Source organism: Acipenser ruthenus, chromosome 16 (assembly GCF_902713425.1).
Source record: "Acipenser ruthenus chromosome 16, fAciRut3.2 maternal haplotype, whole genome shotgun sequence".
In the NCBI taxonomy this organism is placed as follows: Eukaryota; Metazoa; Chordata; class Actinopteri; order Acipenseriformes; family Acipenseridae; genus Acipenser; species Acipenser ruthenus.
In genome coordinates, this window is record NC_081204.1 from 6,333,360 (window position 1) to 6,352,367 (window position 19,008).

General features: G+C 35.8%; 1 protein-coding gene across 16 annotated transcripts in view; it reads right to left on the reverse strand.

Annotated features, from left to right (window-relative positions):
- Positions 1 to 8,778: 8,778 nt before the first annotated feature.
- The window catches only part of LOC117412042 (membrane-associated guanylate kinase, WW and PDZ domain-containing protein 1-like), a 129,339-nt gene continuing 119,109 nt past the window's right edge, over positions 8,779 to 19,008 (reverse strand). For 11 of the 16 annotated variants that reach the window (XM_058988597.1, XM_058988600.1, XM_058988598.1 and 8 more), the window contains 6 exons: positions 18,478 to 18,681; positions 16,527 to 16,620; positions 16,288 to 16,363; positions 15,573 to 15,716; positions 14,577 to 14,715; positions 8,779 to 11,758 (listed from right to left, as the gene is read on the reverse strand). In XM_058988597.1, the coding sequence (XP_058844580.1) occupies positions 10,935 to 11,758; positions 14,577 to 14,715; positions 15,573 to 15,716; positions 16,288 to 16,363; positions 16,527 to 16,620; positions 18,478 to 18,681 (1,481 nt within the window). In that variant the 3' untranslated portion in view covers positions 8,779 to 10,934. Of the gene's footprint in view, positions 11,759 to 13,068; positions 13,158 to 14,576; positions 14,716 to 15,572; positions 15,717 to 16,287; positions 16,364 to 16,526; positions 16,621 to 18,477; positions 18,682 to 19,008 lie in introns of all 16 variants that reach the window. The other 5 variants (XM_058988609.1, XM_058988612.1, XM_058988611.1 and 2 more) reach the window with 2 other exon arrangements.

Below are 19,008 nucleotides of genomic sequence, written 5' to 3' on the forward strand. Positions count from 1 at the left end.
AGTTTTCAGCACACATTAAATGTGTGGTACAGGAATGTATTTAAAAAAGAAAAAGCCTTAACATTGAAAGCTATTTTAACACAGGTTGCACCTGTCTGCTGTCTATAACAGTTGACAAGAAGATGTTTTCAATAAAGCATTAAAATGAAATTGTTCTATGCACAAACATGTGTTTTTAAGTCACACAAATCCATGTGTGTTGGAATGGTAAATAGAAATCATCCAAAATCTATTAACATTTCTGCTTGTTTATATTAAATTGGGTATACCGGGTGAGTCATACAGTCAGAACAGAGCAGGTTCACTAGATTTCTAACATTGACTCTGATGCCATATTTTATGTTACTGTCCTATTTGTTTGAGGCTAAACCACCCGAATACAAGAGTCCATGCCAAGTCTCACTAGTGTGAGAGGAACAACAGATACAAGCAAGTTATTGGATACTCAAATCCTAACATAAATAGTAAGTGGATAGCTTTTAGGTAATCAGAGTATGCATTTTATTTGCTGTATGCTTCAAACAATGTACACAGCACAAATAATAGGAGGCTGTGTGGTCCAGTGGTTAAAGAAAAGGGCTTGTAACCAGGAGGTCCCCGGTTCAAATCCCACCTCAGCCACTGACTCATTGTGCGACCCTGAGCAAGTCACTTAACCTCCTTGTGCTCCGTCTTTCAGGTGAGACGTAATTGTAAGTCTATTTAAATAAATGGATTTATTAAATACATACATTGTCCATTTCCAAAAAAGAAGTATATTACAGTTTACAAACGAAATAAAGGTAACCCAGGTCACGACAGAAAGGACAGAGTCCCTCCAGATGAGCCACATTATCCTGTGACATTAACATGCTTTCATTTCTCACCGCATTCCTCGCTCATGACATAAACAAAGCAAGGACACAAAAATAAATTCAATACATTTGTGTCTCAGGTGGGGTTTAAAGATAATAAAAACTCTTTATGAAAGAAGATGCCCTTGAAATAACTTATGTAAAGAATAACTGTATGTCACAATGGTGTAGAAAAAAAACACACTTGTACTGACTGGGGGCTGAATTACAGCTTGTGTCCATATTAACTTTACTAATCCCATGGCACCTCTATCCTTGTAAAAGCTTTTGAAAAATGACAAATAACAAAACAGATGATTTGGGACATGTTATTCAATGTTAGCATTAAACTAAGTGCACACATTCCTCATAGCTTTTGTTATTCGGAACCTTTTTGAACGATAATTAAAATGTACCCTTAGGGTAAGGCTTTTACAAACAGGCTTCCCTTTCCTATATTACAAGAGTGGTGCATCTTATTTCGTTTTCAATAATATCGATATGTATATGCTGAGATATTGGTGTAACTGTTGATTTATCTGTATTTCTAGATGTCTACATTCACACTGCCTGCATGCTTACAGATTGAAAATATCATAGAATTATGCTCCTGACTTTCTCCACTGTCTAAGACTGAAACCATTATTTTTGCTCTTCAGATAAACTAGCAATCTTCCACAAAAGACACTAAAATGACACCAAGGCAAAATACACAGAGATCTGACAGTACCATAATTAATAAGCTGTAAGAATTACTCAGAGTATAGTACGTAATTTGATAACTTGCACAGGAAGAACTTAAAACATAACTGTTTCTCTCAACTAGTATATTAAAAAAAGTTGATGATCTGTGAAAATATGAAAGCTAAAAAAAATAATAATAATAATATATTGCCTGCACCATGGAACCATTACCAAACCATTACCACTGTTGCTATCAACACAATTCTACATGACCCATGGCTTTTATGTTAAGTGTATTTTTGTGCTGCTGAATTTTACTTTACAGTCATTTTTTTGTGTACTGTGTAAACCTGTATTTGTGGTAAATGCATCTGACATCATTAATTGGATGGTTGAGGGGCACATTTACAACCTATACATATTTAGTATATACAGTAATACACTTTTGGAATTTTGAAACATGTGTAAACTAATACCTTTCATTTATTATGCATTATTTGATACAAACAAATTTCAGTCGTAAAACGAGTAAACCCATGATGAAGCAAATAAATTAGAAGTAAAATAATTAGAATGATCTTTTTGGCAAACATAAACGTTAAAAAATGATTCGGCAGTTCAACCTGACATGCATTCGTATGTGTAATGCATCTACTGTGTTGTGTTCTTCTGCACATCATGCCTTATGCAGTGTATTGGTGTTCTATGAAAAGGTTGCCAAGGCAACGTGGTTAAAGGAAATCAGCACACTCTTTGGTGCAGTACTCTACTTGAAATATCAATAAAGAACCATAAGCACATCTCTAATGAAGAACTATGATATGAAACATGGTTTTATTGAAACTAAATACCACCCTTTTAATTATTTTAGAAAAAAAAAATAATGCAGTTACATCAACTATATCAAAGAAAATAGAATGCAGATATTTACTTAAAGCTGCAGTGTTCTGCACAGAAGTAGCTTTGAGCCTTCAGTTAATGAGAGACAAACACAAGGCTGGGTGTATGACAAGCTGCATACAAATGGGTGTATTTAATTATTGCTTATAATCCAAAAATATGTTTTTGGTAAATACAGTACATGTGTATTACTAGTTAGACAACAGAATGCAATAACATGTATCTTACCGCAGTAAAACAAACACCTATACAGCCCTGTGTTAATGACCTCTTAAGTAGCTATAGCAACCCTAGCGCCATCGGTTCCCTCACAGAATACAAATTCTGATTACTGTACTTCACTCACATATTTCCCAGCAATGCTGCTGGCAAAAGCATCAGAATAAGAAACATGACACAATCAGATATACATGCTACGTCATATTAAAATTAGCTATACTATTTCATCATTATTATTTACTTTTATATTATAAATACAGTATAGAGTGCTGTGTGAGATGCAAGCTGGTTTTCGCCCACTCTGACCTCTTGTGGAGTGTAAATAAGCACGAGGATATTACCTTTCAGTAACAATTCAGCTTAGTACAAAATAAAAATAAACTACTGTTTTGAAAAAGAAAAAAAAAATACTTATTTAGCCGTTTTTTAAATCTGCTCTAGTCTTCTTTTCCCCGCCTTCTCCAACTCATTTTAAATAAGTACCAGACAGAAACACAAACAAACTCTGCGGTAAACATAACTGCAACACTCTAGGTTGGTTGTACACACTGACATACAGACCACGAAGCATGAATGATGTGTTCTACTCTGATCCACTTCATGTAGTGCCTCTCATGACAACAATGCTATACCTTGACATGCACTGAACATTACATTCCTTATGCAAAACAGATCAGTGTATCAGGAGAGAACAGCAGTTCAGTCTGCTACTGAAAAAATACTTACACTTCACTTCACCAATTAAACATATATGTCCAGATTTGGGCTTTAATTACTCTCTTACGCAACTTTAAGTAATCTTTAAGAAGGACTTTCATGCACAAAATATTGAGTTGGGGGTAAAAGTAGTTTTAGATACATAATAAATATATTTTTCATTGATTTTTTTTTTTTTCAATTGCTTTATATGGGGGAAAAATGTCATCCTCACGTGAGGTTGTTCTACTTTTGCCTCTTCCATATGTCCCAATGGAAAAACTAGAAGAGTTTTTTTTTAATCCATCCCCATCTGTGAAAGAGTTAAATACTGTTCACAAGAAAAATTCAAGCTGATTTATGTGATATGCACCAGTACTGGTTCAGAATGGAGTATGTGTTTTACTATCAATCAAATAAAAACCAATTGAGTCCGTGGTGCATAAATACCCCAGACAGTATCAGAACTGCACTAAATTGATGTCTCAACCTACTGTACCTACCTTTAGACCAGAACAATGTCAGAACAACGTCATTTTGCAGTGTCTACTGTTCTGCAGTGTTAAACAGTGTGCAATAGGGTTATTCCCTGAAGTACAGCAACCTTTATTATGCACTTTATTAGCTGGTTTGGATAGTGGTTAAACCAGCAAGGTAAAACCAGTGTTGATGGTATTGTGTGTGTGTCTGTTTTAATACAGGTAGAGATGTTCATGAAAATTGAATGCATTTCATAAATTCAAGGCTGTGAAGCAGAATTCTAGATGTGATAGATGAAAGACATCAGTGATGCTTGCTGTACAGGTAAGCAGCTGTACTGTGCTCACAGAGGCATTGATGGAAAGAGAAGATAACCCCACTGCTGCTAAATCCTTTATTTTAGACAGGTAGGAAGTAACAGCAGGGGCCCATTTGCATTAGATTAGAGAGACAGTAAATTATGTGATACAAATTCCTGTAAACATGCCTTTAACCCCCCCCCCTTATTCAAGCATATCAGACTCCAAATACAGTAAACCTCCAATGTCAAAACTGCCAGTCATAAACAACTTATCAAAGACACATCATTTTTTATGTTTCCATGACAACTAAAGAATGCACATTAAAGTCAGTCAGTCTCCTAGCTGTTAGCAATATTATTGATATCATGATTATGTGTTTTTTTATTTTATTTTTATTAAAGGTTTTGAGCTGGCACAAATTGTACTAGACTAGATAAAAACCTGTAAACTCTCCTCTCAATCATACCCTAAAGGCGTTGCTGTTGATATTACAGATCTACATACTGCCTGATTTCCAACAACACAGTGATGAATATAAAATGTTGTCATTACATCATAATGCAACATGACATTACATGGCACTTTATCAATAGTTATCTTTATTACTGCCCATTAATACTGTAATATAACACAATCCCTTTGAAAATCCGTAAACACAATCATCTACACTACCATGTATTTTCAATGCAATTATAGAAACAAGTATATCTGTCTGTAGCCCCTTGCATATAACTAGCTAGTTTGTTAAACACATCCCAATACAGTATATGTATTAAGATCCTCCAAATGTTCAGGTTCGTTTGTACTGTTAGGAAATAGAACATAGACTTAGATTATGTTGTGAACGAACGTCACAATTGGACGATAGGTTCTAAATAGCTCTAAAACATTCATCTATACGTGTAAAAATCTAAAATGGTATGAAACCTGCTTCTTATATTTTTTTATGTAATAGCTCTGAAACTTCCTCAGTCAGCATTTATTTATTTATTTTTCATATAAATTCATCTAAATGATCTAAATGAGAGGTTTGATGAATTTCAGTTAGTCAAAAGAGCTAGATTAATTTGTATCCGGACAGTACACTTAAGCCCCTTTCACACTGGCACTCCTACCCGGGTCCGGCTAACTGGGTCCCAATCCCGCGCAGTGTGAAACCACGTACCTGGCTCGGACGGTGGATTAACCCAGTGTGCCAGTGTGAAAAGGGCTTTAGTGTGGGAAGTAAGATTGAACGGTCACCTGATTATCAGTAACAAACTGTTCCAAATAATCTGTTTAAATGCCCACTTGCAGTTTTCCATTGTTTACATTAACATCTAAAGAGGATTTTCAGCTTAGCAAACGGTAAACCACAGGCCTCAGCTCAATGTGACTGCTCAGTCATTTCCGCTTTGTGTTCGATTCTCACATTGCTTAGGGAGTGCGGCGCCTCCTGAATGCTCATGGAAGTACTGCTCTTCTGTCAACAGTGAGTGACTCACTTACACAAAACAGAATAAAAAACACTGCTCATTATGGCTCAATCAATCCATTACAGTGCAAGTCCTTGCTCCACAAGTCCCACTTTCTCAACATAATCCAGGAGCTGACTGGTAGTGAGATCCGGGATTTGTTAATAACTAAAACTAGTCCTCCTGGGATCAGATTAAATCAAAATGTATATTGGCAATGACACCTTCATAAATTAGATGCAAGAATCACTGGCCTAGACTAACCAGGTGCATCAGAAAAAAAACAAGACAACCTATTTAGTGTTATTTACATTCAAATCAACTATTTCCTACCTCTTCACCACACAAAACACAGTACATCTTGAATCTCAGTTCCAAAACATATTCAAATAGGATCCCGTTTTAATGTTGCCCAACATACTCTATTTGATGCAGGATTTGCACTAATTAATCAATTTGCTTCACCTGCAATCAGTGTAGCTTTTTCTAATACTCTGTAATGACTAATTCCAATCTAAGTGGGATCAGTTAGCATTAGTCTCTGAGTCAGCAACCCAGCTTCCACCCTGCTCAGTCGGTCACAAAGACTCACCAGCTTCTTCTGTGCTTGTACACTGTATGCAGGGGTTGTTTGCTTGCTTTCTCTAGAACTGGGGCAGCGGTGTTAAAGCAACAGAATTCATCATTGTCCTCCATACTGGGTACTGTAATTGGTTTCTGGTTTAAATCTTAGTTTAAGGCTCCATTAATCATGTTATCAAACTGATGTGTGGCGAGATACATTCCAGGCATTATGTTCCATTTTTGGACTTGAAATAGCTGATTTATACAGCTGAAGAGTAGAAGTGGGTGAAAATGTACCTTGCGTAGAAATACAAATAGAAACTATTACAATTCTTTGGCAAATGTTTTGACTTAATCTTTAAATTCATATGGTATAATGTGTTTTGTGAGGTTTCTTATGCGTTTTGGTGTTGGTAGGTAATGAAAAGTTTAGCATGCAGTAATGGTCTATACAGGTGTTATTAGGTCAATTTCTGTATCATGTGTTGTCAAGGTACGTCAGCATTGCACAAGAAAAAGACAGTAAAGCTGGCTATCTGTCTTCTCATTCTTTTCTTGGTACAATGCTCCTCCATTGGTTCATGACATAATTTAAGTGTTCTCTTTTAATTTGATTAATTCAGTTTGACATTAGTTGACAAAACTACATCTTATACCGGCTAGTGCTGAAGTTCTACAAATGGTTGTGGTAAAGTGGTTAAGAGAATTATGTTGCAGTTGAATAGTCTGTTGGGACATGGTACTCTCAATTCTATTCCCATAAGAGAATGATGAGGCTTATATTTGTTGGGAAATGGCCCATTTCACAGAACTAGGTTAATATGTATTATACTTACTTTATTAGGACAAGACACATTTTTCCCCAGTTGTCATTTATTTGTATTCCCAAAGCTGGTTCTTCAAATTTTACAGCAAGCTTAGAAGACAGACAGGTCTAGTAATAAAATGCTTTAGTTTACCGAATTTACCATCATATTACCAAGTGTTCGTTTGTTTGTGTTTATTGTTAGTTATTATATACCATAGTAACCAATTTATGAACTAATTAAAAAGGTCAATTAAACATGTTCAGCAAAATCAGATTACCAACTCCAAGTATAACTGAAATAGAATTACATTTGTTTAAAGGCAAGATATTATTCTGGGAACATTTTGAAATGAGATCTGGTTCTATACAATACATTTATTTATTAGTTTGTAAATTGGTTATTATATATTAACTATTAACTGTTGAAGTGTTATTAAGATAATAACATGTACAATAAATGACCAAGGAAATTAAAAACTTTACAAATGACTACATTTGAAAGCACTGTTACCAGCGCAGTGAAAGTAACTGTGCAGCTCACAGTACATAATTACACATAAAACAATGATACTGCACAACAAGACACATGTCACATCTAGCTGATGACAAGTGAAGACATCAGGTGATTCTGGTAAATGAAATGTAATTGTAATTCTTTCTGCAGATTTTCTTTATTGTGTGACACTGAGTAGATACCCACTATGGTACATCCACTGACAGACAATGAGGAGCATTTCAATATCTCCTCATAAACTTTATGTTTAATGTTGTATCTGTGTTGATATCATCTATATAGGGATTGCTTTGATTGTTTTCGGGGGTTATTTGAAAGCATCAGTGCTTTTGAGATTACAATTCACCCCCTAATGCTTTAAAAAAGGTGGGAAATGATTCTCAAATGTTCTAGAAATGTTTTGAGAAAGGACTGTACATATTGAAAGTTACCTTTACACATATTCCCATAAAAAATAGATATTTTCACTTGTGTTACTGAACAGAAATAAAAAACAAACGGGGAGTATTTTTTAAATCTGTGTCGCTGACATGACCATCTGTTGTCTCACCTTTTGGCTGGCTTTGCATAAATTCATATATGTTAGATGGTGCCATTCTTTCAAATACAGAGAGTGCTTTCAGCAAAGAAAAACTACTCTGTTTACAGAACCAAACTTTTTACCAAAGATGTTGCAATGTCATTCTGTTTATGTTTCTCAACATACAGTATCTACACAAAAAGGACTCCTGGGCGTTTTATATGGAGCCACGTAGTTACTTCATCATTATAAACTGAACTACATGAAACCAAAGGGTTCCAAATAGAGCCAATAGGGGTTCCATACTCTATTTGATGCTTCAAATGCAGAACCCTTTAGGGTTATGTTGGATCAAGTGGCTCCAAACAAAACCCTCTACTGTGATTAAGAGTAAACCCCTTTGTAACCTAGCAGTTTTTGTAGCTATAACATCATTATGTGGCTGACCCTTTTTTTTTCTAATGTGCTTATTGTACACATGTAAAATGTTTTGGTCAGATATAGAATATATAGATATAGAACACCTTATACACTTTTAGCTTTGTCATATGAAAAAGTAAAGGAACAAAAACAGGCTTGCAGTTAGGACAGTGGCAACTACTGCAAAATAATGGGGAACAAATGTACATTTATTAAACTGTTCCCCGCATTATACTTAAGTAGATTTCCTAGCAAGTGCTAGAAGAGTGAGTGAATCTGTCATATATTTTACATTGCAGGACATTTGACTAGACTACTATGAAGTGAATTATTAAAAAAAAAAGACTGATTCATTCTTTATACATCTCTTCAACGTGACACACATGTATTTGTATGGAAAACTTTATTTGATAATAAAAATAGCATTCACAGACTTCTTTCATAGCTACATATACATTGTGATTTGTTCAAGGAAAGAAGCTTGCACTGGGTAAGTACACATCTATTTGTACTTCACTAATGTTATGTATAGCCTTATGGGTCAAATAAAGCTATGAACAATGTAGTATTTATATATGCATAGTGTTTTATAAAAAGATTGGCCCATATACTGCTTTTTTTTATCAACACAGAAGATAGCATTATGTCTATAGCACATTGCAAGAAATAATGCTTAGAAAACATACACTGCATACAAGTGCTTATAATACACAGGCAGGCCCCACCATCACGAACAAAAACCAAACCAACAAAAGTGTCAGATTTACTTATATAGTCTTCCTTTAAAACTGCTTTACATACCTGATTCAGTATACATTAAAATATTTCCCCATGAATCATTTATTCCATTTCAGAAATATAAACACTTCTCACATTCCTTGCAGCTAAATTTTATCATAATTTTTTTTTATACAAGAAAAAAGGCAACATTTGTCATCGTGTTCCCCCTCCCCCACCTCCCGAACAGGCTCTATTAATTACATATTAAACTTCTGTACACATGATGGTTGGCCATTAAACTTTGTTACAGTACCATGGCAACAACAGTGATAAAACTTGCAATGTTTTTGTTGTGTGTTTTTTTTTTTCATGGAAAAACGTGAAACATTATACATATACACACTAATGCACTGTAAGCAGCAATTTACTTTAGTGGTCCAACAGTAATGGCAAACATCATGGCTCAGCGAGGCAGTTAGCTATCAATTTCACAATCTGTACCACAGCAGACCTTAATCACACAACACCAAGAATGCAGTTTGGTATTTAAACGGTGTGCTCGACGGCCATTTACTGTACAGTTGTATCGAGGCATTACATCCAGAGGACCTTTTATATATATTTATCATCTTCAATTGTTCTTGACTGGAACATTATTTATCACATTGCTTCAGTGCACTCAATTCATAAACATAAAATCTGGAAATCAACTTTAATTTGTTTTGTCACGAGAAAACTAAAAAAAGCACTTCATTAGTTTTAAGTTTTTGTTTTTGTAGGCTCAGCAAAAGGCAGTATTATTCGCAAGGGAAATCTCAACACCTTCACAATACAGGCATAAATAACAAACCATTCCTTTCAATAACCAGGCCTCTTTTCAAATCAGAATTTACTTTAGCCTTGCATAGCCGAAATGTTACCCCATTTTGTGTTGTGAAGGGGTCATGTATGAAATTAGCTTTTTACAATACATTTTATCTAATATTAGTTCTCAGTTGTCTCTTGTTATTCATGCATTTCATTGCTGGAAGGTTGAGAGGTATGGCTCCTATTACCTTTGCAGCAGTTTACAGCAGTATTTAATAAGTACAAGAACAATCAAGTCATATTTGCCAGTGTGATAGTGAAACGCCATTGTCCCGTTAGTGAAATTTAAAATGTGCTAATTTCTGTGCTGAATTTCTATAAATATACTTCACAATTCTTTTTAGAGGCTAAATTTGATATATTATTTACTTTTTCTAATAATATTTTCTTTTAAATCATTTCTTAATTTCTTTCTTTAAAATCATCATTTCTGAATGTACATACACTGCAAACTGTGTTAAAAAGCTATACAAAGTGAAACAGGTTTGTGCTATAATCGGGTAATATATCTAAAAAAATAGCAGTACTATTAAAAAAAAATGTAACCTTTCAACTAAATTATATATATATATATATATATATATATATATATATATATATGATCATATCAGTGATCAAAAGTAGTCTGGTGACTGTAGGGGTTCTCTAAAAATAAAGTAAGCATAACAGTTTGAAAAAAAGCCTGTCTTTTGTCAAACAAAAACCCTCATTAATACAGTATGTTAGGCACATATTTACTTTTTGTTTGTCTATAAAATTCAGATGAAGGCATTTCTGAAAAAATGCACCTTTAAGATTGTACTTCTGCTGTAAAGGTTGGTAGTTCCTGGATGTCTGGAAACACAAAAACACAAATCAAAAGTATGAATTTCTTCCAAAGTTCAGGCTCCATTTCATCCAAGGACGATGGACTGGTCCTGAGCAAAGAAATGCAGCTCAACCCAGATTCTGGATCAGATGCTGAGATCTTTGTGGTTCTCTTTGTAGGGTCGTCGTTTGGGTTCTGGGGGTTGTCTGGAACCTCTGCTTGAACTGGACTGTATAGTGTTTCCCTCTTTGATTTGCTGCCAGAACTTATCATCTGTGTACCTTCTGTTAGGCGACCTGTCTCTCCTCCTCTCTGGAGATCTCTCTCGTCTTCTGTCGGTTGACTTTGCCCTTGTCCGTTCAGGAGAGTAGTTCCTTTTCCTTTCGGGCGACCTTCTTGTATCCTCGTGTCTGTCCAGGGACCTCCTTCGGCGGGGTGGAGAGCTCTCCTCCCGTCTCCTCTCAGGGGACCGCTCCCTCCTCCTTCCTTGCCTCTTGTCCCAGGTACTGTCAGCATTCTCGGCTCCACTATGCCTCTTCTCGGGAGACCGATGGTTACTGTGGTGCAGACCGTTTTCCGTCCTCATTCTCGGTTGGTGGTCTACCTTCTTTGACGATTGCAGGTCCATCTTCTTCAGTAGCTGCTGTCCCAACTTTAAGACTGGGTTCTCTGTGACCTTCTTTTCTGGTTCCTGTGTCCTCCTCCGCTCTGGTGACCTGTGTCTCCTATTTGAAAGGCTGCTGTAGTTTCCGTGTCCATTCCACGTGTGGTGCTCATTAGGGAGTCTGCTGTGCTCCCTGTTGCCTCTAGACTCTCTTGTTCCCTTGTCCCCATGTTGTAATGATTTGTGAAGTTCTGGTGGGTAATTGGACTCCGATAATGGGTGTAATCGACTGTCTGATGGAATGGTTCTCATTTTCGGAAGATTTTGTGAACCGGGGGTGGGAGTGTTCCTGTCATTGCTGGGGTCTGCAACATATATAAAAGGTAAGGGGTTTTGGTACAACTTATTCTTGGTCATCATGGGCAATATTTAGTCAGACTGCAATACTTACTACAAAGCAAAATAGCAGTTAACATTATTAAAAGCGAGTTCCCAGGTTAACTGCAGCAAGTTTAACATTTTTATATTATTAACACTATATTAACAGCAATAGATTAGTGTTTATGAGCCAGAAGCATAAGGCGACAAGAGCGGTGCAGCACAGCCAGAGCTGCTGTAAAAAAAACACTAAAAAAACAATTCCCACTGTATATTTAACTGCTTTTAATAGCTTTGTGCTAATTTTTTAATTAACTCAAGTTCATTTTTAATATGAGTTGGTATCAGAAATGTGTACAGTTTTCAAAAAGTATAAACTGTAAAGTAAACCAAGGAATCTCTTTTTACTATAAAAAGTATTAAAAGCTGGTCAACTTTTTGTAAGAACAGTGTGATAATGCAATGGGAGTACATTAAATTGATTGTGTGTCCAGCACAATGTTCAATGCTATATTTTAATACTTAATTACACAGTTTTGATTCACCCATTTTGTCATATTACAACTGCACTGAAATCTTGGGTAATGGTACCAAAAAATTAAAATCTTATCTCACAGGTGACAGGCAAACATGATCATTTCTGCATATTCAGATTGAGTCATCTTTTGAGAAATGTATTGGGCTCAGTTTTTTAAATAACTGTGTGCTGTACGTGAATCAATACTAAAGCCACTAGCTTTTGTTTTTTTAAATCTGACAATATTAGACTCCAATAATAATGCAATGCTTATTCTTAACATAATAATATATTCTATTGACTTTCCAATTGTGACATGCAACACCCCTGAATGGCTGTGGGGTGAATGTTGATGAAAATAATAATGCATTTCATAGAGAGTTGTAGTTTTATGCCATCTGTATTGAATTTATTTTCATTTGTTGAAGCTGGTTTTTCCTCCATTTGTTGAGAGGGGGAGTAGGGATGTTTAAGCTGACATAGGAAAAGAGCAGAAGGAAAACAAAGGGAGTGTAGAAATATTAATGAGGTGAGAAACGTGTAAGAAAGAACAAAGGAACAAAAGGAAAACTTCACATGTAAAAAGTGTGGACATTCCCATAAATTAAATGCAAGGAGCAACGCATGAATCTATTCATCAGAGACAGCGCCCAGGCTGCAGTTACACACTGGTGTGTGTATGTAATGAATGGATTCAAAGGCATGAAGCACAGCACAGGTGACGGGTGAATCAGGCCACACCACAGAGATACCTAGAGGGTACTGATTTCATCTACAAACCGTAGTTTGATTATGGCCCATAAGGTAGAAACAAGGTTCCCCAAGCTTGTCATTTCTCATACATGCAGCGAGATGGGGAGGAATCATCGCTGAAGGAAGATGGAAGAACCCAGCATCAAAGAAAGTAGAGAGAGAGAAAAAAAACAGAAAAAAGAAGAGAAAAGCAGAAGGTTTAGATCCTCCGAATAGCAAGAAGAAAGAAGAATTAATCTGTTTTTTTTAATGGTGGATAAAAATATTTATTTAAAAAAAAAAAAAAATTAAAGAGCAAGATTGCCCAGACAACACCCAATTGTCTGAAGAAACAGCAGTAACAGAGTCATCACAGAGCTCAACGGAGACCACAACAAAGTGAAGGCAATCTCCCACAGTCAACAAACAATGAGACAGAGGATGCACGCACAAAACTGTATAAACAATCTACATTTAACCCAAAGTACATGTTATAAAAATATACAACCTCCCAAAGAAGTTATATGATGAAAAACAAACATTTCACATCACACGGATAACCTTACAGTAAATGGACACTTCAGACTAATCCCAAAGACCAGTAAAAACACTAAAAATGTGAATGCATTAAAATAGTAATGACTTGAAAGTAACTAGGATAGCAGGCCAGTTAAGATTTTTTAATGACCCAATAAAAAATATTTTAAATGGAGATAAGCAGAGCTACCATGAAAGATGTATTAATAATTAAAATAAATAAATAAATAAATAATCCAAGAACCAAGCCTGGAATGCCTCCAATGTGCTAAAATTCTCAATAAAAAAATTATAATAGTAACAAAAAAAAATTATAATAATGTCTGGAGTTGTATTTGGGTTTAGTTGAACTTCAAGTTTTGCAGTTCTAAATAAAATGATTACAGCAGGTGGCACAATCTTTCTATGGGTCATGACGATGACTTATTGCTACATGGCAGAAAGACAGAAATACAGTATTGGGATTTTCCATTGAAAGGGCGTAGGAGTATAAGGGTATTTCATTCTTTACATTAACACATTTTAAGGGTTTCTAAATGCAGTAATTTTTGCCAATAAATACAACATTTATATACGTTCAGTATATTAATGAACTACATAAAAAGCATTTTCAAGTGTACATAGTCAAGTGAAAATGCAACAAACATTTTTATAATACTGAAGATGTATTTTACATCCGAGTAGAAAAAAAATATGAACTGATATTTACAGAACATATTCCAAGTATATTTTTGAACTTCTTACAGTTGGTATATGGCACAAACAAATACTGCAGATGCCGCAAGCATGTTTAAAATTTGGAGATTCCCAATTAGTCTATTGATCTCCCTTACACTATACCCCAGCCCAAGGAAGCAAGCATAAGACAAGATGCAAGAAAGAATCAGTACTAAGCAGAGCCCAAACAGGAGCCACAAGACTTGGTATGAAGAAAGAGAATTCCCGAAATAGATCCAGACACCCATTATTTCATGGTGTGATGGCAGGGGGGAAAGGAATGTTTTCATAGATTGACCCACCATATTCTGGGACAGAACCATCTCCACGTTTCAGAACCATGTGGACTCTGTGGCCCCCGTTTTTAATGAGCTCTATTGCGCGAGCGTGCTTCATGGTTTTTGTGCTTTCTCCATTGATCTCAAGAATCTCATCGCCAACCTGTACCAAAGAGACAAAAACAACACAGGGTTTATTTTTTATTTTTACTAAGGTCAAATGTCAGATATTTAGCATACAGACTTTCAAGTTAGATTTTATTTTCATTTGCTTTTAACAGGATTTTTGCACAGCACATCTAATGGCCAAACACTGCAATGGCATACAAATATGCATGCAAATCTGAACTGCATAGATTTATGGTAATGAACATTTCTTTCCAGTTCAAATCAAACTCATTTTTATTAAGAATAAAAAACTGGAGTCTGACACCTGTCATTTATATAAGGTGACTTCAAAACATTCCAATTAAGAATATGAAATCTAACAGGAATGAACCTCAAATGTAGTGAAGAGAAAGACATTTAAAAGGTATATGTATACTGAACTAGTTCAAATGTACTATGCAGATCAGTAATTGACCTAGTAAATGTACTTGCAAAAGGACAAATAAAAAGCTGCATTTTCCTTAGTGTGAAATATCTGAGTGTTTCCCTCAAATGTATTAGCATTTTTTCAACAATAAACTGACACTGAATCAAATTAACACTGTACTGTAATGTATTTGTAGGACTTGCGTTTCTATTGTCTTTAATGTAGCTAAATAGATCAAACTAAAACAATTCAACAGGTCAAACACAAGATTTAACGGAAATAAATCAAAATATGCCAGATTTGGCCTTTTACAATAATTCAGGGAAACGCATTTCTAATCAATTTATCAATTTAAAGCACTTAGCTGACAACTATTATTAGATGCCAGGCTTTTGGTAAGGTACTTATTTTCATTCTGTTTTGACAGGATGTCAAGCATGAGCGAGCGTGGGGCCTGTAGAAAGCAGAGAGGTGGTGGTTCTTACCCTAATTTTCCCACAGCGCACAGCAGCGCCATCTTCAGCTAACCGAAGAACATAGAGATCCATGTTGTATTCCCGGCCTCCTCGCAGACTGAATCCAAACCCTTTATTTCCCCTTTCCAGATCGACAGTGTAAAACTCTGGATCCTTTACAACCAATGAAATAAACAAAACAAAACAAAAAAAAGCAGAAAAAGATATTTTAACTCGTGATCCTCCAGGATTACACAAGGATGCAATACCAACACGCGGAGAATTAATGACTCTATTTAAAATAATTATAGGCCAAATAACAGCCGACGAATAAAAACAATACTTTATGGTGCAAAAAAAGTTTGATACCAAAAGATGGATAAAATAATAGCTACAGACGAGCAAGTAATATTAACAAAATTACAAGTGCAAGGTTTCTGTCTATCGAGGCCCTAGACTTTGAATCGAAAGACTAAGACCTTGGTGTCGGAAAAACTAGCGATGCTTTGTGTTGTAGATGCCAGGTCATGCCAGTGGATGCTCTTTCTTCCTGCTGCACCAGTACAAAGCGGTGCATGCTCCAGCATTCAGATTTTTGAGCATGAGAACCACAACCTTATGGTTCATATCTTTTTTGTTGGTTGTGAGTATGAGGGCACTGACCTCTCAGAAATAAGAGCATGCTGGAAACAGTACAGATTGTCAAGAAGAAATATAAGACAGATGTGGGATAAACTAAAATTACCTGTGCTTGAGGTTGCGTTGTTGGTGGTGGGGCCTTAAATTCATACTGAGAATCCTGTTTTGGTTTTGTATTGTTTCTAAAAAGATTTAAAAAAAAAAAAAAAAAAGGTGAGTGCAAACAGAATAATGGAAAGGTTCCCTGACACAGCTGTTAATACAAAAGAAGAGCCATCTTAAAAAAAACTAGATCATTAAGAACAATCCAATATTTGCACTTGCAAAATGTGAAATATCACTTACCTAGCCTCTGGTGCTGCCTGCTGCTGAGGGGTATGTGTGGTTGTTATGGTTGCAATCTTTTCTGCATTGGTCAATAAGGACGCATTAGAGGATTCTAGATGGAAATGAAAGATAAAAGGATTAGAGTCTTATGTCATAGATGTCCAGATTGCAAACACTCCTCAAACTGGACCATTTCATTAAGCTGTTAGATTGCATGACAAGGCAGAGTCATAAAACCGATTTCAACACATAGCTTCACATGTCTGCAAAGAAATTGCTCAGATAACAACAGCTGACATTAACAACTGTCTGTGGCAGTTTATTACATCCTCCACTCTCTGTAAAGAAACACAGGATGGAGCAATATGGCAAGCTTCTGACTGTAAGTCCTATGATCTCTGAAATAAAAGGATTGATTTTCTGTTAAACGTGTGTGTGTGCGTGTGTTGCTCTCATGCAGTGGTCACTTACTCTGGCACTTCAGATATATTCCTGTCCAGGTCTTTATTCCAAGCAGGTCCTAAATTAGTTAATTGAATCTGCTAAGGATCAACTATCTAATTCAGGGCTTGATTTGAACAAAGACGGTGACTGGAATGGACCTTGCATGCTACAGTTTGGAACCACTGCTCTAATGCTACACCCTTTGTGTAACATTGTTTATTATATTTTATTGTTTTAATACAAGAGAACAACTGAATGAGAGAGGCACCTTCAAAAAGAAGCCCAAAGATCATCTTTAGCAGCCTATTTAGTTCTGTTTTTGACTGTTTAATTCTGGTCTCACTGTATCTAAGTCTGTAAAACATTATTCTCACTTCACCCATTTCATTGAACCACACTGATACAATGGAGCGTGGTACAAAAAAAAATTCTTCCACAAGAAAGTCCCTGTTTATTACAGCAGTGCTAGAGAAAACGAAATCAGTGATGGTTCCATGACTGCTAAATTGAATTGCTTAAGCCAGGAGCCCTCGTTATGTAAATACATCACATTCATTATATTTTAATATAAATCTGATTTCTTCACCATACACGTCAGCAAAATTCATTAATTCCTAATTTGGTTAGTGCACTGGCAGAGCAATATTCCTGAGTGCATGGACTGATTTGCATATAGAGGAGAACCTAACGAAAAACACATTATTCAAATACACTGTACATATGGTTTTGTGGAAAAGATATTCTAAATTATTGTACTGCGTTCTATATTCTACAGCATTAAAGGTAACTTTGAGTTTCCTTAATCTAGCTGCCATACTTTATTTAACAGACGGCTAAACACAAGTAATGCTTCATATTAGTTTGAAAGTTTAAATTAAGCCACATTTATGCCTCCCTGGAGGATTTTGTTTTTAAAGCACTGCAATGGTTATCTAACTCTTAGAAGGCATGCAAATTTCACTGGCAGATAAACAATTGCTGCTTGCAATCAGCTGTAATGGGTAGGATTCAACAGTACTTCTCTGCACAAACATAGGGAGCACAAATACAACTTTAACAGCTATAGGAAACAGTTCAAGGACAGTGGCCTCCAGTTCAGCTATACAGTTCATTTCCCCTCATTCAGGTGTGGTTTAAATCACTGTTACATTACTACTTAAAGTCTGTAATGACAGATCAAATTAAATGTGGTATTTATGGTTATATTATACATTAGAAGAAGTCAGCATTACTTAATTAATCAAAATTGTCTTTTAAGTCTTTGAAAGCTTTGTAGGGACCATTATTATAACAACCGAACCTGTTAACTACATTACTTAAATTACATGATGAAATATAAATAGTGCTACTAAAATATGCATATACAGGGGAGAGAACTGGTTGCAAAATCTGACAAAAACATTGGCGAGAATGTTGTCATGTTACGTCCTTCTGACACTATAAACAGTGAAATAATGTGAGCTGAACCTGTCTCCCAGACCTTTCATTTACTACTGTGCCTCTGGTGGCATTTGACTTCACATACCGTCTCCTGGAATGATTCGTAGCGTGACAGTGTTTCCAGCTTCTTTGATTAAGTTGACGATGTCCGAGTGTGACTTATTGGTGATGGAGCAGCTGTTGACAGCCAGGATTCTGTCTCCCACCTTCAGCTTGCCGCAGCGGTCAGCAGGGCTCCCCTCAATTATCCGACCTATTTTGTGAGGCATGGCCACACATGCATTTCCCGCTTTTGTATCATTTTGGTTTGTTTGTGTCATTGATTCATTTGATTGATTGATTGATTTTGGTAACAACGGGAAAGGGAAAAAAAGAAAAGGAGAGGCAAGGGGAAACAGAAGGTTAAGGGTTAATTATCCGAGCCACCAAGCAAATCTCATACAGGATTGTCCCAAACCCCAAGGAAAACATTGGCAAAGAATCAGGGTGAGCATTGATCCAATTAAAATATTGCTTAATATTTAACTTTAATATGCTCTGATTGTATTCTTCAAATTGTTCTTTGACTATTATGAACTCTCACTATTATGAATATGCTTAACTCAATAACTAATAA